Source organism: Lampris incognitus, chromosome 3 (assembly GCF_029633865.1).
Source record: "Lampris incognitus isolate fLamInc1 chromosome 3, fLamInc1.hap2, whole genome shotgun sequence".
Lineage (NCBI taxonomy): Eukaryota > Metazoa > Chordata > Actinopteri > Lampriformes > Lampridae > Lampris > Lampris incognitus.
In genome coordinates, this window is record NC_079213.1 from 24,314,822 (window position 1) to 24,338,899 (window position 24,078).

At 45.6% G+C, this 24,078-nt stretch overlaps 2 protein-coding genes across 2 annotated transcripts in view; both read left to right on the forward strand.

Annotated features, from left to right (window-relative positions):
• The window catches only part of LOC130109698 (mucin-19-like), a 41,324-nt gene extending 38,218 nt beyond the window's left edge, over positions 1-3,106 (forward strand). Inside the window, exons 41-42 of the mRNA XM_056276690.1 lie at positions 2,586-2,694; positions 2,932-3,106. Of these exons, the coding sequence (XP_056132665.1) occupies positions 2,586-2,694; positions 2,932-3,106 (284 nt within the window). The remainder of the gene's footprint in view (positions 1-2,585; positions 2,695-2,931) is intronic.
• Positions 3,107-5,621: 2,515 nt separating this feature from the next.
• LOC130108955 (solute carrier organic anion transporter family member 1C1-like) lies at positions 5,622-23,866 on the forward strand. Its single transcript, XM_056275617.1, has 15 exons — positions 5,622-5,663; positions 6,075-6,173; positions 9,631-9,772; positions 9,989-10,121; positions 10,931-11,049; positions 11,258-11,404; positions 11,983-12,081; positions 14,229-14,489; positions 16,552-16,716; positions 17,753-17,948; positions 18,451-18,616; positions 20,783-20,967; positions 21,321-21,385; positions 21,658-21,775; positions 22,640-23,866. The coding sequence occupies exons 2-15, from the start codon at positions 6,123-6,125 to the stop codon at positions 22,851-22,853; spliced, it is 2,061 nt and encodes a 686-aa protein (XP_056131592.1). The 5' UTR covers positions 5,622-5,663; positions 6,075-6,122; the 3' UTR covers positions 22,854-23,866.
• The last annotated feature ends 212 nt before the right edge of the window (positions 23,867-24,078 follow it).

Here is a 24,078-nt window from a genome sequence, read left to right on the forward strand (position 1 = left end):
CTCTTCCTGTCCTCTGCATCTTCCTCTGTCACACCAGCCACCTGCATGTCCTCCCTCACCACATCCATAAACCTCCTCTTTGGCATTCCTCTTTTTCTCTTCCCTGGCAGCTCCATATTCAGCATCCTTCTCCCAATATACCCAGCATCTCTCCTCCACACATGTCCAAAGCATCTCAATCTTGCCTCTCTTGCTTTGTCTCCAAACCGTCCAACCTGAGCTGTCCCTCTAATATACTCATTCCTAATCCTGTCCTTCTTCATCACTCCCAATGAAAATCTTATCATCTTCAGTTCTGCCACCTCCAGCTCCACCTCCTGTCTTTTGATCAGTGCCACTGTCTCCAAACCATACAACATAGCTGGTCTCACAGCTATCTTGTAAACCTTCCCTTTCATGCTTGCTGGTACCCTTCTGCAGTGGCGCCGTAAGTGGGTATAATGTTATAAAGATTCTAAGGACGCCAGACTAGAGGGGGCGCCACAACAGTGCTCAAAAAATATTGAAAAGAAAAATAAATAAATCAGTTTTAAAAAATCAGTCATTCTTCACAAGTGTTATTAAAATGACATAATGATTTTAAATGTACATTGAAAGGGTTTGTTTGTAAAAAAAAGTTATATATATATATATATATATATATATATATATATATATTTTTTTTTTACAAATTCATTTCTAGTTTTCCCCCTTATCCCACCCGATTACCCAATGGCATATGGCCAGATCTTGTCGAAGACCTCTCTGATTCGCGATCCACAGGAAGGAGCCCACAGGTTCAAGCTGGGCTATGGTGATATCACATTCCTTTTTGTTAAGAGCATTTTATACATACATTTGTCAAACTAAGAAGATGGGTCCCTTATTGGAGAAGCTGTTGATGAGGAGCAAGCTGGTAGCATATGGGATGAAGGTAGTGGAAGGGGTTTAATGTTTAGAGAAGTCAGGAAAATAATTGATTGATTAATTGAATAAATAAAGGGCGCTCGGTCACATTCTTTATAGGGGCGCAAAATCCCTGGCGGCACCCCTGCCCTTCTGTCACAAATCACTCCCGACACTCTTCTCCAATATGTGCATCCTCAGTGGCCGTGTTCAAACCTCCTCACCAGGAGTGCATATAGTCTCAGGGGAGGGGGTCGCATATGGCAACCTGCCCATACCACAGCCAACCAAACAAAAGGAAAATGACGCGTGTGATGTGCACGTTGTGAATGCGTGCATGTGTGTGTGTTTGTGTGTGTGTGTGCGTATGTAAACCTACACAAATGACATGCTACTCATTTTCCTAACACGTGTAAAAACATCCACTCAAGCTTATTCAAACTGTTTTCCAGGAGGACAGAATTTGGGATGACCAACACTGCTGCTCCACATGTAAGTCTATGCACATCTTGCATCGACAGCTGTGCGTTTACTTGCTGGTGTTTTTTCACGTTACCTAGTTCATCTATAAGAACAGCGATTTTGTCATAGACTACCAGACGAGTCAGCCTTGAAATGGCCTTCCTGGGTACCAGCTGTTAGTATCCCCACTGAATATCCTGCCCCTTGGTTCTCAATAGCCAATAAAGGGAACATTTACGGGGCATCCGGGTGGCGTGGCGTTCTATTCCATTGCCTACCAACATGGGGATCGCTGGTTTGAATCCCCATGTTACTTCTGGCTTGGTCAGGCGTCCCTACAGACACAATTGGCCATGTCTGCGGGTGGGAAGCCAGATGTGGGTATGTGTCCTGGTCACTGCACTAGCGCCTCCTCTGGTCCGCCGGGGCGCCTGTGTGTGTGTGGGGGGGGGGACTGGGGGGAATAGCGTGATGCTCACATGCGCTATGTCCCCCTGGTGAAATTCCTCATTGTCAGGTGAAAAGAAGCGGCTGGCGACTCCTCATGTAGTTTGCAGCCCTCCCCGGATTGGCAGAGGGGGTGGAGCAGCCACTGGAATGGCTCGGAAGAGAGGGGTAATTGACCAAGTACAATTGGGGAGAAAAAAAAGGGGGGCAAATTTACTTTTCCACATTAAATGATATTGACTTTGATATAAGTTTTATAGACAGCCTTCAACACGAAGGGATGACAGCATCTTAGAGTACCACGCCCCAGGAGGACCTATAATAATAATAATAATAATAATAATAATAATAATACTCTCTTACAGGGTCATATGCACCACAAGTCAAAGGTTTACTAAATTAAAATGGTCCCAGAGTAGGATGACATCTTCTATAGGCTTACAGAATTATACTTATCAAGATCATCTCTACTTTTGGTGATACATATATCAGTTAATGGTAAATCTGAGGACACAGTACATGAGCCGAAGCCCCCTGCTATCTGCCTCATTTCTCTGCTGCATCCTCAAAGAGTCACGACAACCACATTCTACTGGTTTTCAAACATGACCTTAGCTTACATTTTTAGCATGTAGTTGACACTCATATCTATTTTGCTCAAATGCACTCTGATGGGACAACTCGACTGTGACGGTGAGCAAAGCTGTGACCTTTTGGTTACAGTACGGTCTATCCCGACACCAGACATGCCACCGCTGACCCTTACATCTACCGCTCACGCTCACCCTCAGGTAACAAGATGTGTGCTCCCAGGGTGACCAGCATCGATGTTACCTTAGGCAACTGCACCGCTACCCTGGACCTGCCCGTGTGTCAGGGACAGTGTGCCACTCATCCCAGGTGAGATGTGTCTCCATCACTTTTCCATTACCCATAAACCAGCAGTACTCTGGACTGGGGAGTGGGTGGGTGGTGGGGTCTATGTTGGGGAACGTGACTGGAGGCTTGTGAAAATGGACCAGAGGTGTGTGTGTGTGTGTGTGTGTGACTGCACCTCTCTCTCTCTCTCTCTCGCTCGCACAACCCTTTCTATTTGACCTCATTCTGACTTGCCTCTGTGTTTCTGCCCCGTGCCAGATGGGTAGTTTCAGATGGAGACCTGCAGATGGAGCAGGGATGCCAGTGCTGCAGAGAAAGGAGCTCAGAGGAGAGGTCGTTGACCCTGCGTTGTCCAACGGAACCGTCCGGCCGACATTACACCTACCGGCACATCACCGCCTGCCACTGCACAGGCTGCACCACGCTGCACTGAGCACTGCTGACAGCAGAGGGCTTGGCTGAAGAAGATTTGTCACCGACGACACAACAATTTTGTGGTTATGTTTTTGACCTTCAGAGAATGAAAACATAATGCGGTAGTGTCATGAGAGAAGTGTGCCCCACAGATTGTGTGTGTGTGTGTGTGTGTGTGTGGCCACTTCTGTATTGAAATGTTTCTGAAAAATAATAGAAATTAATCAGATTTAATGATTTGAATGATTTTGTTTAATGAATATGAACTCATCATCCACAATACAGTTTCCATTCAGTTTATGGATGTTTACGTTCTCGTTTTTTTTTTCTTGAAAAAAAAATGTAGGTCACTCAAGTGGTGTATTTTCTACACAATAAAAGAAATCATGAAAAAAAAACCGTCAAGTTTGTTGTGGACATCTTGTAAGGAACAGGGTTCGAGCGGATGTGTGGTACTCACCGCGTCGGCCATCTTGGAAGTATTAACACGCTCTATCTGCTTTCCAGAACCTGAAAGAGTTGACCGCAAAAAATACGTGAAAAAGAAATACAAAAAATCCAACAATGTTTTCATATGGTCTTTCCCAAATAAATAAATAAAAATATACACATAAAACATACTGCAATATTGTTTCGCAACCTCATATCATGAGGTTGCTAAACAATTATTATGCAACTTATATAAGTATGGTAAATACATGGGGCTTCCTGTGCAGAATATTTAAAGAAAATCTATTTGGGGGGGGGCTTCCCCCCATTTTCTCCCCAGTTGTACTTGGTAAATTACCCTATTTTCTGAGCTGTCCTGGTCGCTGCTCCACCCCCTCTGCCGATCCGGGGAGGGCTGCAGACTACCACGATACATTTGGAGTCGCCAGCCGCTTCTTTTCACCTGACAGTGAGGAGTTTCACCGGGGGGCCGTAGCGCATGGAAGGATCATGCTATTCCCCCTGCCCCCTGAACAGGCGCCCCGACCGACCGACCAGAGGAGGCACTACTGCAGCTACCAGGACACACACCCACACTCGGCTTCCCACCCGCAGACACGGCCAATTTAGGGACAACCGACCAAGCCCGGAGATAACACGGGGATTCGAACCATTGATCCCCGTGTTGGCAGGCAACGGAATAGACCGCTATGCCACCCGGACGCCAGAAAATTGATTCGGGTATGATTTCTGACAGCGGGAACTATACATTTCTACAAATCACATTTCATGTGGAATGACCTTGTACCCCCACCCTTATGGTTACAAAACTGTCTCTTTTTACTGATCACACATATTGATCCAATGACTTTATACATCACAGATGAGTTGCAGGATGTCGCACACTTACACGGACAGACTTGCACACTTGCTGTAGTCCATCCCCCTTCATAGGTGTTGTGACTTCTCTTATGTACACTATTGTAGTGTTACTATTCGTGGGTTACTAACTTAATCACTAATATATATAAGTACACGGAGACGAGGATGCGGCACAAGTCTGATCTTTACTGACGGAGACATCACACACTACTAGGCTCGACCAGTGTATTACAGAACTCAGTAGTGGTGACAGTCCAACACAATCGAGCACCGAGTGCTCGATCCAATACACCACAGTAGGGGTGCACACCTCAACCAGGGGGCTTAGACACTTGTTGCACTTTATCTCCCCCTGAGAGATAAAGTGCAACACATCACTGATGACAAAAGGCCTTCGCGTGGTGAGTTTCACTCACGCAGTAAACAAAAGAGCCGAGTAGCTGGTGATGATTACCTGAATTGGGAGAAAGTGCTCAATCAGGAATTGTTCAACTTCAGATGTGAAGTGCTCCTGATGTGGCGGCCGTCAACACGGGGAGAGAGAGCCATTGTTACGAGTTATGTGACAGGAAGACTTTGAACAGATCAGGGAAACACCCTGCCCCACAAATACATCGGTACCAGAAGCAGACGAAAAGACCATCAGTCTTTGAAAACGGCCGACTGACAAGAAACGGGAGGGCAGGCAAAATAAGCCGCGGTCCGCCTCATGCTGCTTCTGTTTGTTGTGCTTATGGAGGGATGGATACGATGGAAGCCTATGATGTTCAGAGAGGGGAGGATGTTTGAGCGAGCGCGCCACTGTGATTGAACCTACGTGCGCACGCGTTCGTGTGTGTGTGTGTGTGTGTGTGTGTGTGTGTGCGTGCGTGTGTGTGTGTGTGTGTGTGTGTGTGTGTGTGTGTGTGTGTGTGTGTGTGTGTGTGTGTGTGTGTGTGTGTGTTTGTGAAATTGCGCTTGCACCAAACGCCAACATCACCTCTACGAGCTGCAGAACTCTGCAACACAAGGCTGTTCATCCATTGGACCTTAGTGTGCATGCTTGTGTGTGTGTGTGTGTTTTGGGGAGGGGGGGTGACATTGTGTGTTGACATGATCAACAAATGCACATGGATGGCTGGGTAACTGATTACAGGTGATGTATTGGTGTCCGTGATAAGGCTTTCCCCTCCAGCTCAAAGTCCTGCCAATGACGAGAAGCTCTCTCCCGCTCACCAGTCTACCACAGCCCACCCATCGCTCACAGGACCTCCGCTGCCTCGCAGGTAAACTCTTCTTCTCTCCGTTATTTCCAACTCAAATGGTCTCAGATTTCCATGGCGCACTGAATGGATGTCGGCGACGTTTGTGTTTCGCGGCGTTTGATGGCAGGTGTAGGTAGCAGTGCGGGTTGGGTCAGAAAACAGAAAGACGTGATTGTTTAGAGGCCACGAGAGTCCGCTTCATGCTGTTTCACATTTGCCCTTTCCAATTCAATCAGTGTGAAGTGGTCTCACGCCCTTCGCTGACCTGGGACGTCTCCGCCGTGCCGTTTAACACTAGAGCAGAATCAGTCACTTGTGATTAGAAAGGGTTTTTGTTCTCAGTTTTGCAGAGTTTAAAGGAAACCCACCCCCCTAACTGCCCACATGTGAAGTCCCCCGATGAACAAACCAGCCTTGGTTATTGTCTTGCAGGTGTTTGGCAGGTCTTCACAACCTTAACCTCTTGACACCACTACCAACATGAGTGTGGAGACCAGGAGGCCACGTGAGGCTTGTTGCTCCCAGCTCAAGGTAAGAACAGGATCGATCCCCTCACTGCCGCGAACTGTGTGAGAGAGTGCCATTGATTTTGAGAGGTCAAACTTGTGACACGATATTCTGACATGTGGAGTCTTTATCATCATTTACTCACTGTGGTGACCAGAAAGTGCAATGAAACCGTTGAGGATTAATGATGCCACCTGGTTTTATAGTGGAGCGCGGTGAGATACTGACTCACAACAAACGTGCTATCACAAAACTGATAACTTTGGTCCACATAGTGAATTCTGAAAATACCAGTAACCTATTTCGGCGATAACCTGTGGCACAGACCTTCACATCACACCACTTAACTCTTTTTTTTACAGCGAGACTTTGGCCTCACATAAAAACGCAAAGGAAGAGTGTTCTGACAGCGCAAACAAACACCGACTTCCAAAGCGCACACGTGTGTTTGTGTGTCAGTGTGTGTCAGTGTGTGTGAGAAACGCAACTGCCCTATTTGAGCTGGATTTAGTCTCTCCCTTGGGTATTTAATGTTTTTTTATCCCCCATCTGTCGTGCTTTATTTTTATTTTTATTTAAAGCGTAACTGGCAGGCTGTCTTGGCCAGGTCTCCCTCGGAAAGGAGATTTCAACCTCAAGGGGCTTTCTGGTTAAATAAAGGTTAAATAAATAACATGCACCGCCCTTTTAAAACGCCCATTAATCCCTTGCATCATATTTTCGGGGTACAAGATGAGGAAAATATCAAACTCGCGGAGGTCAGTACGTATGGAAATTGAAATAGTCGACCGATATCGTCTAAAATCTAACAGGGCTGAAAGTGATTTTTTTTTCAAGATGTGATTTCCAGCTATTTGCAGGCCAGGATATCCTGTCTGTGAGCTGAAAACACCAGTATGAGGGACCTGAACGAGTACATTCAGTATGTGATAACTCATGCTCATTACAAGTACACACTGTGTCCAGTCCCATGATACATTAGTGGCAATGAACAGGATCAAGATCAGAATCAGAAGATGCAACAAAAACACTCCTTTGAGGAAGATGCACACCTATTATAATAATAATGGATTACATTTTTATAGCGCTTTTCTACACACCCACAGTGAAGGGGGGTAACTCACTTCAACCACCACCAATGTGTAGCACCCACCTGGGTGATGCACGGCAGCCATTTTGCACCAGAACGCTCACCACACATCAGCTTGAGAGAGAGTACTCATGGAGACACTTACACAAGGGGGTGATTAGGTAGCCTGATGGAGAGAGCCAGGTTGGGAACTTTGCCAGGACACCAGGGGACACCCTACTCTTTGCGATAAGTGCCATGGGATCTTTAATGACCACAGCGAGTCAGGACCTCGATTGAACGTCTCATCCGAAGGACGGTGTCTCCTACAGCACCACACTGTGGCATGGGGATTTTGTTTATTAGGACCAGAGGGAAGACTGCCCCCTACTGGCCCAACAACACCACTTTCGGCAGCAACTCATTTTCCCAGCAGGTCTCCCATCCAAGTACTAGCCAAGCCCACACCTGCTTAGCTTCTGTCATACAGCAGAGGTATGGCTGCCGGAATCATCTTTTAGGCTGAGAACAATATGGACCCACAGCGAGGTTTAATTATACATTAAGTGATCCATCTAAATTTTAACTAATTATTTTGAACTGCAGCTCTCCGGGAAAGGAAAATCTTTAGTGGGAGCATTCTGCTGCCTGTCCTACCTTATACTACATTTTTCAACACTTGTTTAATTTTGATGGGGGAAAAAACGGTTTTGTGTGCTGTAGCTACATTTTGGCAATTTTAACAGTGTGCAGGTGAAGAAAAAGGAAAAGTCTCAGCTCTGATTAAGTGACCTGATTTTGACTCTTGACTCTACAGCGTAAAAGCTGTAGCGCCTTGTCCAAACTCCCCAAGGATCATGACAGGTCAAGGTAAATACAGAGATAGTGATATGTCTGTAATTATCTCGAGGTATACCTAGAAGATAGTTCAGAAATTAGGTTTCCTTCCTCTGAAACTACAGTTTTTGTTTTGTTTTGTTTTTTTGTTCAATGTCCTCTTTGCTGAATAGTCCTGTGTCCAAATGGAGGATACCGTACTAGGGTAACCTCCACACGTCTACTTAAATCACATCAAGAACTTCTTTTGACAGGATGATGAAAACGACATTACTCTATCTGGTGCAGCGACAATGGTCAAGTTCAAATGAACCCAGGCAGTGTTTGTCCGGTGCAAAGTTAGTACTGTTGTGTGCACAGAGAAAGAATTACTGACTGAGATAAATGGGCTAAGAGCAAGCCTAAATGTAGATATGGTGTCGGTGTGATGTAAGGGAGGATAGCTCAGCTCTGTATTGAGGGTAGGTCAATGCCAGACCTTAAGCGTCGAGTCCTCTGGGGGTTTTGTTGAGCTAATTCAAAGCAACATTTAAGACGGCAGCCAACTTGATGACCCCAATGACACACTCACCAAACACTCCCGTTCAAAGACATTCTAAAGCTGCTACGAGTTTTTCGCAGATCGTTTATTAGTCCCAGTTTAAATTTGATGCCTTTATATGACCAACAAACTCAAATGAAACCATCCGTGAGAAGATGAGATATTGCAATATCATGATTTAAGATGTGTGTCTCTGGGTCAGACTCCCAGAGATGACGTGAATTACGGACGGGATACACAGCCACAATTTGATGTGAACTACCTCATCGCTGCATGTCTTGCAAACAGTTGTTTTTCTAAACCAACACACCTCTCATTCTTCTCTTCAGAACAAATACATGATCTACCAGAGGGCAACATGATCCAGAAAGGGCCGGTGTGGGTGCAGGTCTATGTTTTTTTATTCGTAGGCCTGATCTATCAGGTCTACAAATTCAGATTTGTAGACCCGAGTCTACAAATCAAGGTCCTTAGCAAAGACTATTGGTTGACGAATAGAATCAGGTGCGTAACTGCTTGGTTGGAACAAAGACCTGCACCCACACCGGCCCTTTTTGGATCATATTGGCCATCTCTGATCCATCTTCACGACAAGAGGCAACGTGGGAGGGAGTCCCTCTCCTGTCAAACATTACCGCTTTTGTCCACAGGGGGAGCAGAGTCACAACACAAATCCAAAAATCCTATTTACAACTTTAATACGAGCACTCACTTTACTGTCTTACTCGCCAAACCTTGAATGTCTGTTGTAATCTTCAAAATAACAGCACAGGGTCGTATTTTTTAACTGGAAAATCTTTTCAGACAAAGATTAGTGCAAAAGCAGGTTACAGCATTCTCATTTTTCCCGTCTGAAGTTACGAAAGTCGGGATATTCTGTCTCAGTTGCAGTGACCCTGTCCGCCTCATGCCAAATCAAACAGGAGACAAACACAGGCGACACGTGTAGGGAGGTAGACAGTTTGGTTTGAAGAAAAAAAAAACCAGCCTATCTACAGGATAACATCTCAACAGCATGTTGTGTGTTTTTTCAGCTCTTCCTTTTCTCCTTGTCCTTTGTGTACTTCGCCAAAGCCTTCGGGGGCGCCTATATGAAGAGCTCCATCACCCAGATTGAAAGGCGCTTTGATATCCCAAGCTCACTTATAGGAGTCATAGACGGCAGCTTCGAGATTGGTACGTCCAACCCTAAAGCCAGCGTCAACTGATGTGGTTTGAGTTGACTCGGAAAAATTCATGCTTACTGTTGCAAAACAATTTCTGCCACAGTGCGAACTCGATCTGGAATGTTGCTGAAATAATTTAGAGACGCTGAGATGAAAACTGAGTTTATCGGAATGATTTTATCTTTAATCTTTACTATCCTATTCCACTTCTCTCCCTCCCTCCCAGGAAACCTCTTGGTGATAGCCTTCGTGAGCTACTTTGGGGCCAAGCTCCATCGGCCCCGGCTGATCGGGGCCGGCTGTCTCATCATGTCGGCTGGCGCTTTCTTCACAGCCCTACCTCACTTCTTTCAGGGACAGTCAGTTCACAATTCAACTTTTATTCTCTTCATATATTCATCTGTACATAGACACATACGGGTCTCTCTAGCCCGTCACACTCATTCAAACCATGGCCCGTGATGTTGAAATGGATTACTTCAATCTGATTATTGACATTATCTGACACTATCTATCATTATCTTATTAATTCATGAAGGTTTTGTTGTTGTTTTCTATTGGGGGACTAAAAAGTGTGTGATGTTTGCATGGGAATTTCCACCATATTTCTCTGGGTGACAACATTAAAGCGGGCCATACATTCATCTTGATAGTAAAAATGAAACCCAGACTCAAGCACTCAAGGCTGATGTCAGTTTCCATTGTACACAGTAAGACTTCATGTCAACTGAATATGAAGCACGTCCTGATTTCTGCAAGGGAGAAATGTTCTCAGCGTTTAATATCCAGACCGTTGCCTGGCCCTGACCCCAATCCCGACCCTAACCCTGACCCTGATCCTAAGCCTGACCCTAAGCCTGACTCCAACCCTAAGCCTGACCCCGACCCTAAACCTGACACTGACCCCTAACCCTGATCTTGAACCCAAGCCTGATCCCGACCCTAACCCTAACCTTGACCCTAAGCCTGAGTCCAACCCTATTTCTAACACAGATCTGATTGGTTAGATGATGTGACAGCCTGGGGACATCACATCAAATGTGGATCTGAGAACATCTCCCACCCGCAGAAATCAGGAGACCCAAAACAAAAGGTCTAATATCTACATTTTTTTTTCAAAGCAACTAAGCCAAGGTCACGACTATTTTGGTTCTCTTCAATTTCTCAGCTATAAATATGAGACCAGTGTGCTTCACAACACGGATGTAAATGCCACAAAGGGCATTCTCCCTTGTCTCACCAATCAAAGCGTGAGCGCTGAGACACTGTCACCCGATACCCAAGCAGGTAACACTCACCGACACAAACCCTCACCGGATCCCTCCTTTATTTTCATGGGTTTTACCTTTACTGGGCAAATGCAAAAGGAAGAAAGTTTAGGATAAATAAGCCACAATTTAGCTTCAGAAGCATCAAGTATTGCTTTCTAGCTAGGAATTCACACAATGATGTACTCTGTCCGCCTTTCACTTCAACTGTAATTTTCCATATCCAGCTTGTGAAAAGGAAGCCGGTTCGTCCATGTGGGTCTATGTATTCCTGGGGAACATGCTTCGGGGGATCGGGGAGACTCCCATCGTGCCTCTGGGCGTGTCCTACCTGGATGACTTCTCCAGGGAGGAGAACACTGCCTTCTATTTGGGTTAGTTACTTTACACACCAGCCTCTACTGTGATTAGTTACTTTATACTGTCTGCCATCCTGGCTGTGTACTTAACACAGCCTTCTGCTCCCTGGATGAGTGACTTAAACACCTTTATACAGTTTTAGTCCATTCACACTGCCTCATTCATCAGTTACTCGCTTTGATTGTCTACTTTTGTTGTCGCACTATTTCTGTGTAACATTTCATCTGTGATTTTGAAATATTACTGTTATCCATGGGGTAATGTGACAGGATTCTATGTCCGTATGTCGTACAGTTTTAAGCTTATCAGTACCTTCCCTTGCCACTATTTGTTGCATTATTATTTAACATCTACGTAAAGTGTGCTTGGCTTTTCTGTGAAAACCGTACAAAATGCCATCGACACAAATGCTTAGGCCAGTTTCATGTCTGATAATTAAACCTCGTTCTTAATGAGGACATATTCTGATTGCGATAGGATTTCCAGTGAACAGAACGATCCCCTCTGAGACAACAGTACCAGACTGCAGTACATATTCGCTATTTTTTCAGCCATTTCTTTCTTTCTATATTCCTCCTTTTGCCCACATCAGCGTGCATCCAGACAGTTGGCATCCTAGGGCCCATGTTTGGGTTCATGCTTGGGTCTTTCTGTGCCAAGCTCTACGTGGACATCGGATCTGTGGACTTAGGTAACTGGCCTCTACATCGTGAATTACTTGTAACTGAAATCGCATCAAGAGTCACAAACACAAGATTTGATCCATTCGGCAGTGGAACCATACATAATCTGAAGATTGTTGTGTTGTAGTGTTGTTATTCTATGTAAGTACACTGAGAGAGTCACGAAACCGGAGTCAAATTCCACGTCTGTTAAAAACCTACATGGCCGGCGGTCCGCGGTGGTGTAACGGTCTAAGCATCGGCTTTGTGTTGATGCAGTTGCCCACTGGGGACTGGGGTTCGCGCCTCGGTTCTCGTCAGATTCGACTATGGCCGGACTCGATGAAGCAGCAATCATTGGCAACGCTGTCTTCGGGAGGGGGCGGAGTCGGCTTGTGTTCATCACGTGTGTGTGTCGGGAAAAACAGTGGTTCGGCCTGGAGTCGCCTTGTCACGAAAGTGGGGAGCGGTCTCCTTCGAGACTGCGGGCCGGAGAGATGCAGTTGGCGAACGCATGTAGTACGAGGGTGGGTGTTTGAATTAAAATAGGGATCGATTGGCCACTAAATTGGGAGAAATCAGAAATAAATTTATATAAAAAAAGAACCTACATGGCCAATAAACATGATTCTGACATTTTGCATAGCTTAGTATGACAGTGGAAATGATGAGTATTTTGCCTAACCGATGTTCGCGCAATTAATGAATGACATTGTTCAATTGGCGATGTGTGAACTTTCCTTGTTTCGTGACAACAGTGAGAGCTAATCATTGAACGCACAAAAAAAAAAACAAAAAAAAACAACCAACAGAAAATTGTAAATCTAAGTTCGAGTCATAAACACATTTACCCCGCCGTCTTGGCTTCTATCCTTGAGCAAAACAGACAACCCTCAGTGGCTCTGGTGTGTGACTTGCTTGTTATGGTTGTGTTTCTATGTTGTGTGTGATTGAAGAATAGAAAAATTTATCTATTTCATAAAAATCAAGGGATGTAGATCCTACAGGAAATTCCCTGACCGGGGGGGGGGGGGGTCGATTCAGTGCAAAATCACATTACGAACCTGTGACAATTTCACGACGCAGCCTTTCCCCCGAATCCCAATAGTGAGGCACGACAAACAGGCGCTATGAAGAACGTAATGTAATGATGTCATGCGTCTACGTCTCTGAACGCTTAGATTTGAATTGTTTGAATTTTTACTCAGGGAAGCGTACTTGTGTTTTAAGATTTTGTAACATAAAAGACGTGCATTTCGTGGTACATGTTCTTTGGATTATTGCAGTTTTCACACTTTACCGCAGATAAGAAATCATATCAAATCGCAATACTTACAATATCGTGATGTGAAAAATATCAGCTTTGGAAAAAATCGCAAAATATATCTAACCGGCACTAAAATATCACTGTAATATCGAATTGGGAGGTGAGGTACCTGCTGATCCCAGCCCTATAAAACTCTGTTGATGTAGCAGAGCAATCGATCCAGACGACGCCGCTCGAACAAGAGGATTAAAACATTGCTAGTGGCATCCGGGTGGCATGGTGGTCTATTCCGTTGCCTACCAACACGGGGCTCGCCGGTTCGAATCCCCGTGTTACCTCTGGCTTGGTTGGATGTCCCTACAGACAAAATTAGCCGTGTCTGCAGGTGGGAAGCTAGATATGAGTATGTGTCCTGGTCGCTGCACTAGCGCCTCCTCTGGTCGGTCGGGGTGCCTGTTAGGGGTCGGGGGGGACTGGGGTAATAGAGTGATCCTCCCACGCACTACGTCCCCCTGGCGAAACTCCTCACTGTCAGGTGAAAAGAAGCGGCTGGTGACTCCACATGTATCAGAGGAGGCATGTGGTAGTCTGTAGCCCTCCCCAAATTGGCAGAGGGGGTGGAGCAGCGACCGGGACAGCTTGGAAGAGTGGGGTAATTGATCAAGTACAATTGGGGAGAAAAAAAAGGGGGGGTGAACAAAAAAGAACATTGCTAGGGATTCCCTATATATAATAAGCCTCCCCCTACACACACACACACACACACACACACACACACACACACACACACACACACACACACACACACACTCACTCACATAGATTCATAGAGTTCTGCAATGGCAGTCTTTAGATTCAGTCATTCAGTCCTGCACTAACCGGCCATTCTCACATGTGTCCCTCTCCCAGACAGCATTTCCATTAACCATAAGGACACTCGCTGGGTGGGCGCCTGGTGGTTGGGCTTCCTGGTGACCAGTGTTGTGATGCTACTGTCTTGCATCCCGTTCTGGTTCCTGCCAAAGTCTCTGCCCAAGCAGGGCCAAGACCAGAGCCAGGCCAAATCCTCAGAGCTCTCCACGGAGGTCGAGCAGGAGAACTTCCTACCGGAGGACATCACCGATCAAGAAGAAAAACAGAAGCCAGTCCAGTTTTGTGAGCTGGCCAAAGGTACTGAAATTCAGAGTAGATGGGGGGAGAGCAAAGTTGAATACAGTAAGGGTACTGCAATCTATAATGGCTTTTCACGTTGTAAGACTAGATGATTTCCTGCAATAGAAATGCTGAAATGGTGAATCATAACCTTTGCTGATGTAATTTAGCCTGACAGCCTGTTGGACGGTGCACAGTAAAGCCAGTGTCTGTGAAAGTGTCCGGGCTATCAAGAAAAGATGCTGATGCTAAGAAATGTTCTATCACAGGACCAGTCATGATGTGAAAGGGAGGTTAGCCATGTTAACAAATAACAGAGTGAGCTTTAAATGGATATTGACAGATTTTGATGTTTTGCTGTTCATCAGGCACATATGCGTGTCTCATAGACCAACTGCACCAGTCCTGGTCCTCTCTGCCTTCTGCAGATGTTTATCTCCTCGCTCATTTCCTGCAACTAACCTTTACCTCTGCCTTACCTGAAATTTACAGATAAAATTTGCAAAACCACAACATGAAGACACGTGCCGCTGTGCAAATAACTTATGGAGCTAATTCGTTCAACCATTAACAGAGAACCCAGTCCAAATGAGTCCGAGCCCCAGACCCTGAAATTTCAGATTGTTAGCTAACCAGTTTATGGACCAACCAATCATTGAAGTTAAGTTGTCAGGTTAAGGCCATCAGCAACATCCAGGGACACATAGGTAATAAAAGTTGGTTACGAAAAACCCTTCATGAAATTTGACTTAGAAATCAACCTCCGATCCCACTGCCTGCCATAATGTGCCCCAGTGTTGGTACAGGAGGGGTTCGGGTTAGTAAAATGCCATAACAGTGTTGTTCTTTTCCTTTTTTTTTCTTTTTTTTTGTTGCTAAATTCTTTATTTGAATGTTGTTGTTTTTTTTTTCAAACCTTCTATTGCAAGTTTTGGCACTTGCCACTCAGAATTTATATTTTAAAACCACAACCCTGAAGATTATCATCCAAGTAAGAATCGACTTCTTTGATACTTTCTGTTGCTAGACCATTTCAGGCGATTAAAAACACAAATAGTAACACCATGTGTGAAAAACACGTTTGTGATTGCTCATTTAAATGGTTTTTGTTAAGTGGGACACGGAAAAATGTAGAGCCTTTTACGTCTTCAACGAGGCCGAATGCAGAGGAAGACGGCAGACGACGAGCAACCAGATATGGCAGAGCAAGCAGACAGAAGACCTTCACTGACAGACAGTCACGTTTTGCTCGTGTGGCAGGAGACAAAACGTTGATGCAATAGTGTTGGCAACTCACTTCGAATGGCGTCTTTAGATTTGGATTGCTCAAACACCTGTTCAATTACCGTGGTGTCCATAGGTGTCCTGAGGATCGTAGCTTTAAATGTACTGCAGATAGGGTGTCCAGGTAGCGCAGCGGTCTATTCCGTTGGCTACCAACATTGGGGATCACCGGTTCGAATCCCAATATTACCTCCGGCTTGGTCGAGCGTCCCTACAGACACAATGGGCCGTGTCTGTGGGTGGGAAGCCGTGTGTGGGTATGTGTCCTAGTCGCTGCACTAGCGCTTCCTCTGGTTGGTCGGGGAGCCTGTTCAGGGGGGGAGGGGGACTGGGGGGGGCGCAGCGTGATCCTCCCACACGCTATGTCCCCCCTGGTGAAACTCCTCACTGTCGGGTGAAAGGAAGTGGCTGGCGACTCCACATGTATCGGAGGAGGCATGTGGTAATCTGCAGCCCTCCCTGGATCGGTAGAGGAGGTGGAGCAGCGACTGGGACGGCTCGGAAGAGTGGGGTAATTGGCCGGGTACAATTGGGGAGAAAAAGGGGGGAACCATCCCCCTCCAAAAAAAAGTACTGCAGGTATAGAAACAAAGTCATCATCGAAAATGTGAACAAAATGTGTTTTGATCACAAAAGGCCTTGAGGCGATGAATAACATGTTATAATCTGTTGGAAGTAATGCATTAATACCTGCACCCAGTGTGTAAGAGTTTAAACATCGCACGTATCATTTTCACGTTGCCTATCATGTCTATTACTCGTTCTCTCACTGTCCTTTTCTTCTGTCATTCATTAGATTTCCTCCCATCTCTGAAGAGACTTTTCAGCTGCCGTGTCTACCTGCTGATAATCCTCACCTCTCTGGTGTCTGTCAACGGCTTCATCGGCATGATCACATTTAAGCCCAAATTCATGGAGCAAATCTACGGCCAGTCCGCTTCCAGGGCCATCTTTTTAATAGGTACAGCGCTGGCATCGTAGTGCAATCCCGTCTTTAACTTGTTTTCAAGGGCGCTTTGTGTCCCAGTCCTGCCGAAACAATAACGTTATTGGAAGGAAGTGTGATCGCGAGAGATAATGCAGCTTGAAAGGTGCATGACAAACACAGATGTGTGTGCATGTGTGTGTGTGTGTGCATGTGCACGTGTGAGAATACAGCATATTAAATAATCCTCTGTTAAAGGAAAAATATATAGAAAGCTGTGAATGGGAGGGGACAGCATAAGGAAACACGTTATATTCTGAAGACAACTGAGACCCCAGAGTGCACAGAATGAAGAGCTATTCTATATTTGGGCCCTACATTTTACATCGGATGAAATCCAAATCTAGTGTGTGTACACAAACCTTTGTCCTGTCGACTACTACTACATGACTACTGTCTATGTGTGCACCCCGGCTCACGTGTATTTTCCACTGCCTGTGAAATGATGGGTCAACATAAAAAAGACAGTGTTGGCGTCCGGATAACGTAGCGGTCTATTCCGTTGCCTTCCAACACGGGGCTCGCCGGTTCGAATCCCTGTGTTACCTCCGGCTTGGTCAGGCGTCCCTACAGACACAATTGGCCTTGTCTGCGAGTAGGAAGCCAGATGTGGGTATGCGTCCTGGTCGCTGCACTAGCGCCTCCTTTGGTCGGTTGGGGCGCCTGTTCAGGGGGGAGGGGGATAGCGTGATCCTCCCACACACTACGTCCCCCTGGCGAAACTCCTCCCAGTGAGGTGGAAAGGAGTGGCCGGCAACTCCACATGTATCAGAGGAGGCATGTGGTAGTCTGCAGCCCCTCCCCTGATCAGCAGAGGGGGTGGAGCAGTGATCAGGACGGCTCGGAAGAGTGGGGTAATTGGCCGAATACAATTGGGGAGAAAAAGAGGGAAGGGAAAAAAAGTGTTAAATATCGTGTACAGTTCTGACCAATAGACCACAGGTCAAGTAAAAGCAAGCCATATCCCTCCATCTGCCTATTCACCGATTTATCCATCCATCCCACCATCCAGGTATAATGAACTTGCCAGCGGTGGCCCTGGGCATCATCACGGGAGGGTTTGTGCTGAAACGGTTTAAGCTTGGCATCATCGGAGCAGCCAGGGTTTCCTTCTCTGCTTCCTTACTGTCTTTCAGCCTGCTCACAATCCAGATTTTCCTCCACTGTGAAAACACAGATGTGGCAGGACTCACTGTCTCCTACCAGGGGTAAGTGGTGTGAGGCGACCGAACTGGTGTCCAAGCCACTTTTTCTCAGACGGCATGTGTAGCGCGTTTGCAGAGGGTGGCCTCAGCCACTGCCATTCACAATGCATGTACATACACATATAAATATGTGCACACAAACTTACATGTACACACAAACACGCATACTCATATACTACAGACTTGAAAACATATGCACACACACACACACACACACACACACACACACACACACACACACACACACACACACACACACACAGTTTCCAAACTTTTCTTGTTACAAAAACAGTCCACCCAAAGTTTAAAATATGTGATATGCATATAGAATTTTAAAACCTTTTGAAGCAGTCCACTTTGAAGCCGAAAAATCTATTATTCATTTAAAAATAAATACTTTATGCAAATTCTTGCCTAAATAATGTTCCATTGTGTGTGTGTGTGTGTGTGTGTGTGTGTGTGTGTGTGTGTGTGTGTGTGTGTGTGTGTGTGTGTGTGTGTCCAGGGCTACACAGTTGTCCTACCAGCCAGAGACTATGCTGTCCCAGTGCAACATGGGCTGCTCCTGTTCCCTGAAACACTGGGACCCTGTGTGTGCCTACAATGGCATGACATACGCTTCCCCCTGCCTGGCAGGCTGCCAGACCTCCACAGGCACTGGCAAGGAGATGGTGAGACTGCAACCATTAGATTCTCATATAGATCACAGGCGTAGGTAGGTAGGCAGGCAGGCAGGCAGACACACACACACACACACACACACACACACACACACACACACACACACACACACACACACACACACACACACACACACAGGCCAATGTATAGATAGATAGATAGATAGATAGATAGATAGATAGATAGATAGATAGATAGATAGATAGATAGATAGATAGATAGATAGATAGATAGATAGATAGATAGATAGATAGATAGATAGATAGATAGATAGATAGATAGATAGATAGATAGATAGATAGATAGATAGATAGATAGATAGATAGATAGATAGATAGATAGATAGAGAGAGACAGACAGTCAGACAGACAGATGACCTCCCCTAGCAACTGTTGTGCTTGGCATGTTCATCAATTTCTCTCTGGTGCTTCTCCAAATATCAAAAGAGGAACCAAGTGTGCACGCAACCAGAAAAAAAAAGCTTAGGCGCAAGACAAAAAAATTGGAAAACATAGTACAAAAGATTGAGGTCTGCATTTTGAAAGCAAATACCACCAAATATCACCACCACCATTATCAACACATTCATCACACCATTTCCATAGCGATGACATTTGGGATTTCTGCCACACAAACTCAAGCTCTGAAACGTTAGACATTAGATATATAAGATGGTAAACACTTTATATGTGTTTTTTCTTCCTTGGGACAGACCATGTAATTGTAGTTTGGTACAAGCGATGGATGACATGGTGCTGCCGCTTCAAATATGATATTTTAATCATCTTAATAACTTGATGAATTTTAGTTTTTGGATTTATTTGTTGCATGAATTTTTGTAGATAAAAAAATGATAGCACAATACCTGTTTAGCCAGGTTCTTTAAATTCTCAACAGATAAGATGTATTGTCTTCACTTCTGACCACCTGACCAGTGACCTATGTCCTGACGGTACCACTTTGCACACAGTGGTTACTAATGACATTATTAATGGTTAATAACTAATTCATTAATGTGTTTGAATCAGTAATAAAATGAAGCCTTTTGGTTTGCCAGTTTGGGAGCCTACATTTAATCAATAATAATAATAATAATAATAATAATAATAATAATAATAAATTAAATACACAAGCGTTTCCATAGACGTTCTGTCAGAAACATGACCGGTAAGGACTCACATCGTCAGCAAGCAGCATGCAAATGACACGACCTGAAAATATCAGGCAATGCAGATGTAAAGGTTCATTTTCACATAGCGTAGCGGTCTATTCCATTGGCTACCAACACGGGGATCACCGGTTCGAATCCCCGTGTTACCTCCGGCTTGGTCAGGCGTCCTTACAGACACAATTGGCCATGTCTGTGGGTGGGAAGCCGGATGTGGGTACGTGTTCTGGTTGCTGCAGTAGCGCCCTCTCTGGCCGGTCGGGGCGCCTGTTCAGGGGGGAGGGGGAACTGGGGGGGATATTTCCTCCCACACGCTATGTCTGGTCGCTGCACTAGCGCCCCCTCTGGTCGGTCGGGGCGCCTGTTCAGGGGGGAGGGGGAACTGGGGGGCGGGGAATAGCATGATCCTCCCACGCGCTATGTCCCCCTGGTGAAACTCCTCACTGTCAGGTGAAAAGCAGCGGCTGGCGACTCCACATGTACCGGAGGAGGCATGTGGTAGTCAGCAGCCATCCCCGGATCGGCAGAAGGGGTGGAGAAGCAACTTCGGACGGCTCGGAAGAGTGGGGTAACTTGATGGGTACAATTGGGGAGAAAATCACCCTCCCCCCCAAAGAAAATAGTTAATTTTCACACTGTAGCAACTTTCAACTACAGTATAAACCCTAAGTTTAGGGTTACCGTTTGGTCCAGGTTAATGAGGTTGCCATCCGAGAGAATGTCAGTGGAGAAATTCCTCACATGGGCTCCCAATCTGGCAACCCAAAACGTCTCGTTATTAATACGGCACTTAAGATTTATAGTAATTTTAAAAATGTTATTAACCATTCATAACGTAACCAGTAATTATTCATAAACCCACTAAAAAGTTTCCCATAATGTAAAGTACTGCTGGAAGGATTGCTTACCAAAAATTAGGACTCCTTTAAAGGGCGGAAGTCCTCAGTTGACAGGTTGGTGATGAAGTCTCTCTGCCTTGGCCGCTCAGGTATTTCATAACTGCACCTGTGTCGGGGAGACGATCACCCCGGGTATGAACATGTCAGTCATACTTGGTCAGTGTCCCAGGAATAGCGGCTGTGACCGCATGTTCAGATTCTACATGGCCGTGTCGGTACTGGGAGCATTCGTGTCCGCCTGCGGGGGAACTCCAGGATACATCGTACTACTCAGGTGAGAGAGAAGAAGAAGAAGAAGGCCCTCGATCGTTCACTTACTGTGCCTCAACAGCGAGACGTACACATTTGATGCAATGATAAGTGAAATATATTGGAGTAACTTCGAATCCAGTTCTTACAACTCAGCGACGATCGAAGTTATTATGCATTGATTAGTATTTTAATGATAACGGTATTATTTTTAGTATGTGGACGTGTGTTTGCTATGTGTAACGCCGGGCTGGTGTAGGTGAAGACAGCTAGTAGTATTTGGCTAGTTAGCAAGAGCCCCCACATAGCTGATCGGCTCAGAGAGTCTACAGACAACGCTATTCATATTTACCGGACTCTTGTTACATTATGTTCCAGGTCAATACAGCCCGATCTGAAGTCACTGGCTTTGGGTATGCAGACATTGATAGTCAGAACTCTGGGTAAGTGCCTAAAAGAGCATTTTATTATTTATAACAAATCTGTAACACGTATGCCAGTAAATGATCATATACACCATAGCATGATAGGAATGACATCTTTGTATATGGTTTGTAATCAAACAGAAATGGCTAATCTGACATCTTTATACGATCTAACTTTCTAATGATTATGTTTCTAATGTGTGTGTGTGTGTGTGTGTGTGTGTGTGTGTGTGTGTGTGCATTCATTCATATGTCTACACTTGTTTGCATGTTAATGTGTGTGTTTTCAGGTGGTATCCCTCCTCCGATATATTTCGGGGCACTGATTGACAGGACATGTCTCAAGTGGGGTACCAAGCGGTGTGGGGGCCGCGGTGCGTGCAGATTCTATGACTCCAACGCATTTAGGTATGGCGAAACCAAACTATTGCTGGATTTTAAGACACAAGAAATAAATAAGAAAACTCCTTTTCATCTGGAGGACTTGGGTTACGGCCCCAGTATGGACAAGCACTTGCTAGATGACAAGAATCAGAATTTCCCTAGCGGTCTATTCCATTGCAAACCAACACAGGGATCGCCAGTTCGAATCCCTGTGTTACATCCGGCTTGGTCGAGCATCCCTACAGACACAATTGGCCGTGTTTGCAGGTGGGAAGCCGTGTGTGGGTATGTGTCCTGGTTGCTGCACTAGCGCCTCCTCTGGTCGGTCGGGGCACCTGTTCAGGGGGGAGGGGGAACTGGGGGGGGGTGGATAGTGTGATCCTGAGGGGAATAGAGTGACCCTCCTATGCGCTACGTCCCCCTGGCGAAACTCCTAACTGTCAGGTGAAAAGAAGCAGCTGGCGACTCCACATGTATTGGAGGAGACATGTGGCAGCCTGCAGCCCTCCCCGGACCAGGACAGCTCGGAAGAGTGGGGTAATTGGCCGGATACAATTGGGGAGAAAAGGGGGACAAATCCAAAAAAAAAAAAGTATAAGAATTTCCCCACAGGGAACAATAAAGAATCACATTATCGTGCAATATATTTAGATTTCTATCAGCAACGTTTTCATCTTTTCTCATTTGTTTGCCATACAACAGAGAACCTTGGCTGCGAGCTATATGTTTGTTACTAATGAACTTAACAATGCATATGTAATTCAATGATGTGTACCAGTTTCCTTACATTATAATAATGCAACACCATCAGCAGTCTTATAAACCACTGACTGGAGGCCCAATGTTGCAATTCTCACCCCTTCTTTTTGGTTTGTGTGTCCATGACAGGGTGACGTTCCTGGGTTTGATCTATGCTTTGTACTTCCTAACAAACGTACTCTGGTGCATCCTCTACCGCGGAGTAACCAGGAAGCAGAGGAAAGACGCTAAAGAAAGTCAAGGTAAAGAAAATGCTCTGGAGGGGAACAGAGTGACCAATGGACATGCCCGAATCAGCATTATCAAGAGCACAGAAGATACAGATAGGGAGAGCACCATTTGAGCTGTTGTGCTGCACGTCAAATCGTACAAGATCTCAGTACAGGTCAAAGGTATACATTCTTTTCCATTGTGAAAGCGCCATGTCATACACATGGCCCAACTATGGCTACGGCGCAGTCTCAACACTCTTACGATTTTTCAGTTGTCATGCTGAGAAATTGTATACCTCACTTTTGCACTGCTACTCTGCCTGCAAAAAGGCAAACAAATAGCTATGTGTTCGTGTTGTGAAGTTGATGATCATGACTAGAGCGAATTTAAATCAACAGAAATTATAGTAGTAAATGCTGGTAAATGAGTTTCATTTTGCATGAACAGACGAGCCAAAACAATATGACCACCTGCCTAATATGCCGTTGGTCCTCCATGTTGCGATAAAACAGTGCCAACCTGCTGAGCCATGGACTCTACAAGACCCCTGAAGGTGTCCTGTGGTATCTTGTGCCAAAACATTAGCAGCAGATCCTTCAAGTCCTGTAAGTTGCAAGGTGGGGCCACCGTGGATCGGACTTGTCGGTCCAACACGTCACACAGACGCTCAATCGAATTTAGATCTGGAGAATTTATGGGCCAGGGCAACACCTTGAACGCTTCATCATGTTCCTCAAACCATTCCTGAACAATGTGCACTGTGTGGCAGGCTGCATTATCCAGGTGAAAGATGCCACTGGTATCAGGGAATACCATTGCCATGAAGGGGAGTGCCTGGTCTGCAATGATGTTTAGGTAGGTGGCACGTGTCAAATTGACATCGACATGAATGGCTGGAACCAGGGTTTCCCAGCAGAACTCTGCCCACAGCATCAAATTCCCTCCACTGGCTTGTCATCTTTCCACAGTGCATCCTGCAGAGCTGCACTCTGACCAGTCTGCAGCTACGCAGCCCCATACGCAGCAGGGTGCGATGCAGTGTGTTTCAACACTTTCCCCCCATACGCATCATTAATATTTTCTGTGACTTGTGCCACAGTAGACCTTCTGTGGGTTCAGACTAGACAGGATAGCCTTCGTTCCCCTTGCACATCGATGAGCCTTGGGTGCCCAACATCCTGTCGCTGGTTTGTGGTTTGTCCCTCTCAGACCACTGTCAGTAGGTACTCACCACTGCTGACCAGGAGCACCCTACAAGCCTTGTCATTTCAGAGATGCTCTGACCCAGTCTGGCCATAATAATTTGGCCTTTGTCAAAGTCGCAGGTCTTTACTGCTGCCCATTTCTCCTGCATG

Excerpts from the sequence above, each read along its gene's own strand:
- LOC130108955 (XM_056275617.1), top strand. The coding sequence starts at position 6,123 with ATGAGTGTGGAGACCAGGAGGCCACGTGAGGCTTGTTGCTCCCAGCTC. Across the intron at positions 9,773-9,988 it reads AGACGGCAGCTTCGAGATTG|GAAACCTCTTGGTGATAGCC; the intron begins GTACGTCCAACC and ends CCTCCCTCCCAG. Across the intron at positions 10,122-10,930 it reads CCTCACTTCTTTCAGGGACA|CTATAAATATGAGACCAGTG; the intron begins GTCAGTTCACAA and ends TCAATTTCTCAG.